Source organism: Peromyscus leucopus, chromosome 14, assembly GCF_004664715.2.
Source record: "Peromyscus leucopus breed LL Stock chromosome 14, UCI_PerLeu_2.1, whole genome shotgun sequence".
Lineage (NCBI taxonomy): Eukaryota > Metazoa > Chordata > Mammalia > Rodentia > Cricetidae > Peromyscus > Peromyscus leucopus.
This window is the reverse complement of record NC_051075.1, coordinates 71,617,086-71,629,369: the sequence shown is the minus strand read 5'-3', so window position 1 is coordinate 71,629,369 and position 12,284 is coordinate 71,617,086. Positions and strand designations below refer to the sequence as shown.

General features: G+C 51.7%; 1 protein-coding gene and 1 non-coding gene across 2 annotated transcripts; one reads left to right on the top strand and one right to left on the bottom strand.

The window, feature by feature from the left end:
- Positions 1-623: 623 nt before the first annotated feature.
- On the bottom strand, positions 624-9,878 carry Glrx5 (glutaredoxin 5). The gene is made up of 2 exons (XM_028859394.2): positions 9,554-9,878; positions 624-1,199 (listed from the first exon to the last, which is right to left on the bottom strand). Exons 1-2 carry the CDS (start codon positions 9,834-9,836, stop codon positions 1,024-1,026), a joined length of 459 nt encoding a protein of 152 aa, XP_028715227.1. The 5' UTR covers positions 9,837-9,878; the 3' UTR covers positions 624-1,023.
- A 1,429-nt stretch (positions 9,879-11,307) lies between these two features.
- On the top strand, positions 11,308-11,583 carry LOC114684845. Its single transcript, XR_003733411.1, has one exon.
- The last annotated feature ends 701 nt before the right edge of the window (positions 11,584-12,284 follow it).

Genomic DNA, 12,284 nt, shown 5'->3' with positions numbered 1-12,284 from the left:
AGACACTATACTAGAAGATGGACATGGCTCCAATTAATTCCTCTTAGAACCCCTTTCATGAGAAAGAAAATGCTTTGGAGGCCAACTGATGCCTGCTTCCCATTAGCTATTGGCACAGGCTCCAAGGGTGGGCAGGGGTTCCCCCCTCAGGTCCACATCCCTCCGGCACAGCATCACATCCGGCTCAAGGGCACACACACTGTACCTGCACTCCCCAGTAACCTGAAGAACTGCAGAGCAGCCTAGTGGTGAATGAGCGTCACTGTTAATGAATTACTCAACATAAGAGGACACAGGTAAGATCTGGGGCTGTTCCTCCGTTGATAAAGTGTTTCGTCTAACATGTACATTGCCCTGGATGGATTCCATTCTCAGCACTATGGTGGCAGAGGGTGTAGGCAAGAGGATCTCAAGTTCAAGTTTACCCCTTGGCTATGTAATGAGTTCAATGCCAGCCTGGGCTGTATAGAAAGACAGACAGAAAAGGAGGAGGAGTGAGAAGCAGAGGACAGGAGAGAGAGAAGGGGGGGAAAAAGGAAAGAAGAAAAGACAAAGACTAGGTGGCTGGTCCTCCACATCCTACAGATCTATACTTGCTGGGTTCATTACTCACACACACATGGTCTGTGTTGGCAATTTATTTAAAAAACAATAACACTCCAGCCATCACATTTTCTTCTCTGTTCATTATTTTTCCCTTCTAGAAGAAGTTACAAAAACATCAGGGGGGTTTGCCATCTTTATAACCCAACCCGCGTACAAGAGTCAGGAATGACCCCGGAACCAGGCAGAGTAAAGGACGATATAATCAGCAACGCCAGATTACAACGCTGATTTACAGAGCAGTGGTTGGAAGGAAGTTCACCCTGGGGTATTCTGAGCCAAAAACCAAGGAAAAGCACCAGCCTGCTTGCAAGCCAGGAGGCCTAGTGCAAGCGCCCAGCAACAGCACACGACTCGGTAAGGCTTTTCTGGCAGCGAATGTGATGGAGAGGGCGCTCTGCTCGGCAAGGACTGGAGCCCTCACTTCGAGTCTTGGTTCTTCTCATCTATCAGAGCAGAGCGGATCCCCAGCTTTTTCAGTTCCTCCACCAGGTCCCCATTCTGGTGCATCTGCAGAAGGATGTCACAGCCCCCCACAAACTCGCCATTGAGGTACACTTGCGGGATGGTAGGCCAGTTGGAATAGTCTTTAATACCTGCGGAGAGACGGAGATGAAACCATCAGAAGGGAGAGAATCTTCCACCACAAACGCCACAACCCCACTCCTAACAGAAATCCAGGCCTCTCCCTGGTGCCCCACCCGCTCCTGGACAGCAATGAGTTTCAGAGCCAAATGGACAGCACTTTATCACTTGACGAGTCACATGATCCTCAGCTTCTCTGTCAACCTTCAGCCCTGAGGTTTTCATGAGAATCAGGTAAGGCTCTCGGTAGAACACTGACACATCAGCCAGGGAACGGACGTCTAACCAAGCAAGGCACGTGGGACCGGCAAAGCTAGAATTATCCACACAGGTCATGTTCTCAGGAAAGAACTGTCACGGCTTCATTCCCAAATGTAATGTGAAATGTGGATCTACCTGAACTCACTGGCTGATTGGGCGACCCCACCTCTGCCTTCTTCCCGCAGCTGAGTGGTGAGGGCCACGGCTGACCAGCATCAAGATGCTGAGAGGATGTTCCCTTCGAAGGTTACCAAGGGGCACAGAAAACCCCCTGTGGTTGCAACTCCTAAGCCCCATGTTCTCAGCTCCCTGATAGGGTCCACAGAACCCGGTGACAGACACAGGTACATAGCCCATGTGATTAGCGGCTAGTATTAGATGTAATAGAAATGTTTTGAAGGGCTAGGAATGTAGCTCAGTAGGAGAGCATCTGGCCCCATGACTGTGAGCCCCTACTTTCAATTCAGCAACAAACACATTAACAAAGACATAAATACTATTGCCAGTGTTTTGAAATGGCCAAAATAAGCATACAAACACACAGAGTAAGTGAGCAGGTGCTTCCAAAAAACACAATAGTACACACATCTAAAAACCAGTCGCACGGTGGGCTTTTTATGTAGACAAACCTGTTCTTACTACCGTATCATTCAATATTTGTTTTCCAAATAAAATTACCAATTTGAGTTACACTACAACGGTCTAAGAAAACAACATACTTTCCTTTTAAACCTTACTGTCTTTCTCTAAACAGTCCTGGTTTTGCTGTAAATAACAGAGCTGGAGGGAGCCCGAGTCACAGCTTTTATCTTGCTTCTCCAGACAGCAAACCCTGAGAAATGATCACAGGCTGGGCGTGGTGGCCCACACTTGTAAAGCCAGCATTCAGCTACGGCTGGCCTGGACTTCGCGGAGGGGCCCTCTCAAGAAGAATGGGAGAAGGCTACAGTAGAGAGAAAGTCCTACCAGCCTTCACAATATCAATTATCTAGGCACACTACACTACCTGCTGAATCCAAGGCTTTCATCATATTGATGTGGGGTGCTATAGACCCCTAAACAACGACTCAGTACATGGGTCATGTGAATTTGGTTTCTGTTTGCATTTTCAACTTGACCTTAAGTACTAACAGCCTACAGATCAGTTGCAAATCTTTACCTTTATGACCGAGGGTGGGGTGTGGGGACAAAGAACCATTTAGACACAAGCTCCCTCTCGGTCTCCTGAACTGGACCACTCCTGTCCCTGTATTTCACAGCTCTGCTTTCCTCCACAGGAAACCTACTCGTTACTTTTGCCTAGGGCCCCCTGCTTGAAATATATCAAATGAAATACACTTGCTGCCTGAGGTCCACCCCAAACCACACTCAACTCTAAACAGTGCCGTTGTTTTTAGTAAAACCCTTTGCTGAGAAAAGAATGAATGGTTTTCCATCTTCATCACTATTTATTTCCTAAGGAGGCAGAGCTTGCTTTGGCTCACAGTGCTCTCCGATACAGTCCATCAGGGCAGGGACGCCATGGTGGGAGAAGCAGGAGGCTGGTTCTACACCTCACCCCATCCAAGCCCTCACTTCATTCACCTCACATGTGAGGCTCTCTCTGCTGCTGAGGACTGTGGCCTGGGGTCCTCCACCAGAATGCCTATCACCTAACTGCCAACAAGTGGCTCTCAGACCAGACACTGTCCCACTGCCCCCTCTGCCCAGTCTTGCTTCATGGCTGACATTTCAAGAACTTTGCCTCAAGGGCAAATGGCAGCACCTTGGCAGTTCTCAGAGTGCACACGAGGACTGATGGGTCATTGGGATTATTTGATGTTGTTGCTGCTTGCTGGTAGGTTTCTGTCTTGTTTTTGTTTTAGCCCAATCTGGCCTGGAACTCCATATGTGGCCCAAGCTAGCCTCGAACTTGCAGTTACTCCTGCCTTAGCCTCCAGAGCGCTGTATCTGCAGGTGTGAGCCACAAACCTGGCTTTTATGAGCTTCAGTAGCTCAGGTGGTGTCTGATTCTTCTTATGGGTAAAGTGGGCAACCTCTAGTAATAAAGACCACTGTCTATAGCTAAAACACTGAAATGAACCATAAGGACTGTTTCAATATGCCTTATTTACTTCCCACTTCGTTTTCAAAGACTGCAATATTGGTGACATTCAAGTGGGAACTCCTGGAAACTAGAGAATCAGACCAAGAACAGGTTTTAGTGCTAATCACATCTACAACAGTGATCAAACTCAGGAGCAAGTGCTGACCGGAAGTCACCCTAACCAGAGACACTAGCATGGGAGCTGAGAAGCTGAGGGACTCGGGCCACATACCACTGCTCCATCAAAAGCAGAAAACCAAGCGATCGAGACTCCCAGGCTGGGGAGATGGCTCTGTTTCCGAAGCGCTCGCCCTGCAAGTAGGAGGACTTGAGTTTGAGTCCCCAGGACCCACGTAAAAGAGCTGGGCACCACAGCACATGCGGTAATCTCCCAGCTCTGGAGGCAGAGGCAGAGGGCCACTGCTCAGCCAGGCTCCGGGTTCAGTAAGAGGCCCTGCCTCAGACACCTGACATAGACCTCTGGTGTCCACGTCCTTGGGTACTTGCACCCACACATTTGCCGCCCCTCAACATTGCAGCTTATCACGCCAGGAAAAATAAAATCAGACAAAATATATGTAAAAACTCCCCTGCCCTGTCCACTTTCAAAGGGTGCTTTCCACACAAGCACTTGGCCTTGCCTGGTTTTCCCGGTCCCCGATGAAGTTCACAGTAGGACTTCAGGTGGGGACTAACTCCAGAGTCACATCCCAGGCTCTGTGATCTTGGGCTAGGTGTGCCACATCCCAGGGTTACATTTCCTCCATTTCTCCCTCCTCGGAGACTGGGGGATCTCTGAATGGAAACTGCAGAGCCTCAGGAGAGGAGAGCAAAGGCTGGGAACAGCAGACAAGGCTAAGGCACATGTGTCGGCAGAGTGGGCTCACTGGCCTCTAAGAACACCCCCCAACCCCTGGCCTCTAGGTACAGCCCCCCTGGAACAACCTCTTGGAACAACCGCCCCCGCCAGGAACAGCCCCCCTGGAACAACCGCCCCAGCCAGGAACAGCCCCCCTGGCCTCCAGGAACAGCCCCCTGGCCTCCAGGAACAGCCCCCTGGCCTCCAGGAACAGCCCCCCTGGCCTCTAGGAACAGCCCCCCTGGCCTCTAGGAACAGCCCCCCTGGCCTCCAGGAACAGCCCCCCTGGCCTCTAGGAACAGCCCCCCTGGCCTCTAGGAACAGCCCCCCTGGCCTCTCAGGAACAGCCCCCCTGGCCTCTAGGAACAGCCCCCCCTGGCCTCTAGGAACAGCCCCCCTGGCCTCCAGGAACAGCCCCCCCTGGCCTCTAGGAACAGCCCCCCTGGCCTCTAGGAACAGCCCCCCTGGCCTCTAGGAACAGCCCCCCTGGCCTCTAGGAACAGCCCCCCACCCTGCACCCTCTAGCAACAGCCCCCAGGTCTGTTTCCCTAGCTGCAAAGTGGAGCTCCACTGTCCTGCAGATTCACTGAGAAGATCAAACAGTATGTAATTGGTGAAATGACTTACTTCCTGGCACTGTGGATGTACTTATGCCACCACCACCAACCTCCCATCCGGGGTCTTCCACTCTATTTGTCACAGAAGTGCTTTTCTGAGCAACACAGTAAACAGAAAGCATGGGGAAAGAACACAGGAATAATACAGTTCCACACAGCAATAAGAAAGTAGCATTTGCGGGGCTGGAGAGATGGCTCAGCTGTTAGGAGCACCAACTGCTCTTCCAGAGGTCCTGAGTTCAATTCCCAGCACCCACATGGTGGCTCACAACCATCTGTAATGAGATCTGGTGCCCTCTTCTGGCCTGCTGTCATACATGCTGTATACATAATAAATAAATAAATCTTTAAAAAAAAAAAAAAAAAAAAAAAGTAGCAATTGCAGAGCTCAGGGTTACTTACAGTGCTTCATACTCCCTAAGTATTTTCCACAGATAATCCTATTTAACCACTGCAGATGTATGATATAATTATCCCTGCTTGACGGATGACGTTAAGGTTCAGAGTGGCTAAGAACTCACCCAAAGTCATAGAGATAGCATGTGGTGGATGCAGGACAACATCTAGGTTTCTAAAGTCTAAAGTCAGCCTCTCAACCCATGGGCCCTCCCCACGGCTTGTCCTGCCCACAGCTGCTTCTTCATTGCGCACGCGTGTAGAGCACGTGGGACCGAATTACACCTTGACATCAGTATACACACAGTATTGTGACATCAGTACTCCTTGCCACTTACTTTTGACCACATGTGTTTGATATTTAGCCATGTCAAGTACACCAGGATCTAGTTGGTTTCAAGCTCAGTATAGTTTTGCCCTACAGCACTGAACTTCCATCTGCTAATCCTGTCTGCTAAGAGACCAAGATCCCATCTTGTGGGTTCGTCCCCACCACAGCCATGTTGTCACGAACACCTTACACACGTATTCTGTCCTGCATGGGCCCCTCTAGACCTGGGGGTGGCAAGCTGGCTTCAAGCTAAACCTCTTCCTGAGTTTGCAAATAAAGTTTTATTGAATTCAGCTTGCTCAATGATTATACAACATCCAAGTCTACTTGCAGCCTCCAACAACAGAGCAGCAAGTGAATTGGGGACTCAGGAGCCCACAGACCTCCTGGCCCTTCACAGAGCAAGTCTGTCTCCACTCCCGGCTCTGGGAGCAGGGAAACAGCTCTGCTCATCTCCAATACACTGACTGCTACAACTCCAAAGTGCTGGTACCAGACACCCACAGCACACGGCTTGGCCCACAGAAGGGCACACACACAACCGAGTATCCAATCTCCAATATTCGCCAGAGTAATTAGTGCCCAACTATTGCCTTGAATGCTGGGATACTGCTTCATAAGCTCTTCCAGGCTGTGAGGAAGAAGCCTGGGAGAAGGGTGCAGAGGAAAAGAAAGCTCACAGTGAGCCTCAAAGAAGAGCTTCTAATATACACGACAGCCAGTGAGAAAACTATGGGAGACAACAGCCTGCAGGGAGGACTCCAAATGTCCCAGCACCAAGACATTGCCATGTCCAAAGTGACCACATGGTCACTGATGGTGTTATGTAATGTACACACATATGGCAATGTCACATAGGATTATGTGGCAACAAGTTTACAAGTCATAAGGACAAGAAAAAATAGTCTAAGAGTTATGCATTCATCACCATCCTACTCCAGCAGGCACTGCTCCTGATGCAAAGAGCACATGGGGATGGATTCAGGACTGCCAGAGCACTCACAGAGGAGTCGGATGTGACTGTAACACCAGTCTCCTTAGCCGTAACAACAGTCACAGAAAGCCTGCCCGGCTCAAGTGACATTCCCAGCACCAAAGAATACCGCACCTGCCCTCCCAAAGGTGAAATGCCGTGTGCAGACAGGCCAGATCTCACAAGGTCAGCAGCGGGAACCATGAGGCTGCACTGTGCCCTGAGTTCCTCAAGAGCCCTGTGGCTGTGTACCCCAGGTAGTAAAAGTGAGGTCCAGAAGGCCTCTCTGCACCACACTTCCTGGACCCTGGGTGAGAGCCAGGGCCCTTTGTAAAATTCTGGCACCTGGGTAAAGGAAGGGCCGATGCTATGGAAGCCCCACGCTGCAGCAGGACAGGAGGAGGGTCCCCCCTTGCCTGGCAAAGTGAGAATGAGCTGCTTGCCTGCCCCTTGGCAAACCCAGGGCGTAGACAATGATTTGAAGAGTCTCCACACCGCAAAGGCCTAACCTGGCTAACAAAGGCCGCACTGGGGGAGCACACTCACATCACCCTGCCCAGTCTAATGGCAGCCCTTCTCTAAGCACAGGAGACACATGTTTAATTATTTGGATAGCACACTTATTAACCAAGTTAACAAGTCAATGAAATCAACAGTCAAGAAATGTAAGGGTTGTGGCTGGGCATGATAGCTCACATCTGTAATTCCAACACTTGAAGGCAGCAGGATCAATTTGAGTTCTGGGGCAGCCTGATCTATACAGTGAGTTCTAGGCCAGCTTGACTAGCCTGTCTCAATAATAATAATAATAATAATAATAATAATAATAATAATAATAAAGGAATGGTTAAATCCTCTCATTTGAGTACCTAATGACACAGATTAGAGGCCAAACATGTGAGGTGGAAGACAGCAAACCTCGCTTTTAAAAAGTACTCATATGAGTTATATTCCATTATAGCTTGTCCGCAGTTACACTTCACAGAGGAACATAAAATCTAAACCAAAGAAAGATCTCCACAATGCAACTGTCTGCTAAGAGTGCTCGCAGGGCAACTGTGGGCAGGTCCCAGTTCAGACTGCAGAGTAGGTGCTTATCTTCCCCAGCAAGGAGCCACCTCTGACCCAAAACTACAGCTTGCCCTGAGCTAGATAACCCTGGAGCCTAGCAAACAGCCAGTGTTAGCTGAGGAGGAAAACACGGGGTTCTGAGCACAATGCATGGCTTGCCACCATTCCTGAGAGCACTTGCCTTGCTTCTTCTGCTCTACCCTAGAGCTCAGCCCCGCAGAACGGTCAGAGAGCAAATGTAGGGTCAGCTACTCTAGACAACACGGAGAAAAGTTCCAGTTTAATTATAAAGTAGCTGCCATTTAGTGGTCACCTTCTGCGCCAGATAGGATGATATTCTGTGCAGAGTATAAAGGGATGGGGGGAGTTCCCACAATGCAGTGCAGTCTGGCCTTGAACTGGTGATCCTCCTGCCTCAGCCTCCAGAGTGCTGGGATGACAGACGCTGATTTACTATGTCCAGCTACAATTTTCAGTTTCTCGATTCCTTATGGACTCGGCCAGTGTCAGAATCTGCACTTTACTGAAAATGAAATGCAGTTAGGCCACAGAAGATTCTAAGCCAAATCTGCTCTCCCCCGCCCCAGCCTGTCTTGTCAAGGAGAAGGACCATACGAAGAATGACTATAGTCAGTAATTTCAAATGTCAAACGCTCCATGTTAACACAGAGAAGTCTCCTTTCAGCGGAGCGGTCAAGCCAGAGCACTGGGTCGGGAAGGTGGGGTGGGGGTGGGGGAGCTACTCAGTCCCCGGAAGTGGAGTGCAGGTCCTCCGACCCCAATTCCACTGCAGGAGGAGCGGGCTCCACCTACCTTGACCAATTCTTGCCAAGGATCAGGCCCAAGTGCCTGGCCTTTCTCGTCCTCACTCAAAGCAAGCAGAAAGCTGAGTAAGGTGCCTGGGAGCTTGCATAAAGGATGTCAACTAGCCATCAGGACCCAGTTTCTCTGCCTCGGGCCGGTGAAAAGCCACAGGTCTGGCTGTTCGGTCCTCTGACCCTTGGGCCCTTACCTCGAGGCAGTTTGTTAATCTGGTGGGGGTCAGGAGTTGTGTCTTCCTCTTCCCGCTGAACCTCTTCCAAGCCCCAGCCCTCATACACTGACTGCCCTTCTGTTCTACGGGATCTAAAAACCAAAGTTCAGCCGGGCGGTGGTGGCGCACGCCTTTAATCCCAGCACTCGGGAGGCAGAGGCAGGCGAATCTCTGTGAGTTCGAGGCCAGCCTGGGCTACCAATTGAGTTCCAGGAAAGGCGCAAAGCTACACAGAGAAACCCTGTCTCAAAAAACCAAAAAAAAAAAAAAAAAAGTTCGTGTCTTTCCCCAAAAACCAGATCCCAACGTGAGTCCAGCTGGACTATGGTGCAACCCTCTCTGCAACAAGAAGACAGTCCCTGACACCCGGAGCCTTAAACACTAGAGGCTAGCCTTTGCCCTCATTAGGCGGCACACATGGGCAAGCCTGCAACCTCCTCCCTACATTACGCAGTACCAGTCTCTCACCTAGCAAGTAGGCCGCTGGCTTCCAAGACCCTCAAACTGTCCCCATTGTGTCAACAAGTCGCGGGTACTCGCTGCGCGTCCCCCTCAGCAAGCTACCCCCCAGCTGACCCGGTGAGGGGTCATGCTACTGACCACCTTCCTCCGACGCAGCCAGAGACAGCTCGCCCGGAGGTGAACCCCCAGCCCAGGTGGCTACACGACCACGGCCCCTGCTCCTCGGGATCAGCTCAAGTTCACCGCGCCCTCGCCGCCGGATCCCACGGGCCTGACCTTGCCGCAGCTCCGGGTCGTCCAGCACGTTGTAGGCCGCGTAGTCGCGGACGCCGTGCAGTCGCAGGATCTGCACCACGGCGTTGCTGAAGCCGCACTGGGGCTGCTCGGGCGTCCCCTTGAGGAACACCACCACCTTGTCCTTCTTCACCAGCGCGTCCAGCTGCTCCGCCTGGCCGCCCGTGCTCGCCGCCCGCACGCCGATCCCTGGCAGGCCCCCGCCGACCGCACCGCGCCCCCAGCGCAGCAGAGCCGCCGCCGCCCGGCTCAGGGACGCGCTCATACCCGCTCGCTGCCCACCGCCTCTGCGGCCAACCCGGGGCTTACCGTGGCCGTGGCGCCGGGCCCGCCCACCGGAGGCTCTCATTGGGCAGGCTCCGAGATGAGTCTCCGTGATTGGACAATACTGGCTCAACTCCACCAATCATATCGCCCACACCGTGACGGCGGGCCGTCCCTGGAAGGCGCGTCCTACAGGCTTGCTAGTGAGCGTAGACGACCGCTTTGCGTGTTGATTGGACAAACTGAACGTCCATCAGGGTCACGCAGCAGGGCAATGAGAGGCGCGACGACAGGAAGACGACTTTCCTCTGAGGGCAATAGAAGCCTGCAGGGATACTCCAGGATGACAGGATCGGCGCTGGGCGGGGCTTCTGCCGCCCGCGGCACGCCGGGAAGGAGTCTCTTCCCGACGCAGGTTCCGGTTCCGTTGGCGGCGGCTGATTGCTACGGTAACGCGGAGGGTAGTCTTGCTCTAGCGAGGACCAGAGAAGTAAGTGATGGGTGAGCAGCTGAGGTGAGCCGCGAACCGGGCGCGTCCAGCCCTGCCCGGGGCTGCAGCCTCGAACTCGGCCTCATGTCCAGGCCTGCCTGGGGCTCCGGCCTCGGACCCGTCGCGCACGTGGACGGCCAAGCCGGGTCCTGCCTCGCGTGGGATTCCTTCTCTAGAATTTGTAGCATGAAATAGAATTATGTGTATGTATGATGTGCGTGCACGCACCTGCCACAGCGTGGGAGTGGAAGTCAGACGACAATTCTGTGTAGTCAGGTCCCTCCTCCCGCCTTTTACAAGGGGTCCAGGGATAGAACTGGGCTTGCCGGGTAAGTGCTGTTACCTGCTGAGCCATCTCCCTGACCTCTAGAATGATGTTCTCATCTTAGGAACGTGTAAAGTGCCCGAGCTGTCGAACAGCAGGCTCTCTGGGCTCAAGGTGTCCACATGACCCCTTGTTCCAACCAGGGTTAGGAAGGTTTATTGAACGAACTAGGAAAGTGATGGTTGCTCCTGTGGCCTTTGTCTGCAAAGTGCCGACGCTCTGGCGGCTCAGAAAGGAGAGTTCTAAACCATTGCAGGCCATAGAGCAAGACCCTTTTTAAAAAAGAAAAAAGAAAGTGTGAGGCTATAGCTCAGCAGTGGATCGCTTTCCTAGTGTAAGCGACATCCTGAGTTCCATTCCCAGCACATGCACACGAATAATAACAAAAGAGAGTGTTCTGTCGGTGACTTCCCGAGCAGATGATGCTGGCCACTGGGTGGAGTTCTTGCACAGAATGTACAGGCACTTCTGCTTATGTTACTGCAGAAGAATGAGAGGTACTTCTCAGAAGGCCCCAATTGTTTGCTCTGCTCACCACCTTATATATCGCTTGGCATGTACTTACCCCCTTAGATGAGCTCAGGACATAGTCGGTGCTCTTATTTGGTAGCACATGGATCCTGATTCTGGCCAGCAGGACTCGGTGGCATGCTACCTGATCTGTAGTCTTGGACCTGCACTGGGTTGATGGTACCCGAGAGCACACCAGACTTGCAGAAAAAGCATACTCCAGAGGAAGCTGAGGCATGCCTGCTCAAGAGCCAGCGGATCCATGTGCAATGTTCCTCTGATAGGCCCTGGATACTGTTGCCACGGTGATGATGGCTCTGCCATGCCATTGTCGATCCACCAACAGTCAGAGAAGCTTTGCAGTCACGATATTGTTTAGCAGACGGAGTGGTTTCTGTTGGACACTTAAGGACTGCTACACAACCTCAAGTTACTAAGCATGTTGCTGGAGGCGACCTGTTTTCGTCTGGGGAGTAATGTGAAAGCAGAAAGTGCACACAAGTCATCAATGGAGTCTGCGAAATCATGGCTCGGCGGGAAACTGAGCCAAGTAAACTGTGAAGACAGATGGATGGGGACAGTGTCCAGCCTCTTCCTTGTCAGCCTGAAGTGAAAATCTTTTTATTTTGCAGACCCTTTGATCCCAGGCACCGTACAAAGACACACACAAGAAATACTGGAATGGAACCGCTGCTCTGAAAGTCAGTCTGTACCCTCAGCAGCAGAGAGTCTGTTGAATTGCCTCCAGAAACGGCAGGCTTTTTTATTCATGCTAGCATTGCCAAATGTAATTTTACTTTTAAAAATAAAATAAATAAAGACTGGCAATTTGCTTGTGGGAAGCCATGCGTCTCGCCTCCTCTGAACTGAGGGGCTTCTGTGCTTACTGGGTGAAGGGGAGGAATCTGCAGAGTGCTCTAAGCACCTGGCTGCAGAGCAGTAATGGCAAATAGCATGTCGCTCACTATTAGCTGTGAGAAAAATCCCTGGCAAAAGCAGCTTTGGGGGAGTGAGGGTTTGTTTCGTCTCAGTTTGAGGGTGTAGACATCCAGCAGGAAACACATGGCGGCAGGAGCATGAGATGGCTGGTCACGTGACGTCCATAGTCAGGAAACATGAATGCT

What these genes read in the sequence shown, in the direction of transcription:
- Glrx5 (XM_028859394.2), bottom strand. Translation starts at nt 9,836, where the DNA reads ATGAGCGCGTCCCTGAGCCGGGCGGCGGCGGCTCTGCTGCGCTGGGGG. An exon ending in CGACCCGGAGCTGCGGCAAG is followed by an intron (nt 1,200 to 9,553) that starts GTCAGGCCCGTG and finishes GTCTCTCCGCAG; the next exon opens with GTATTAAAGACTATTCCAAC.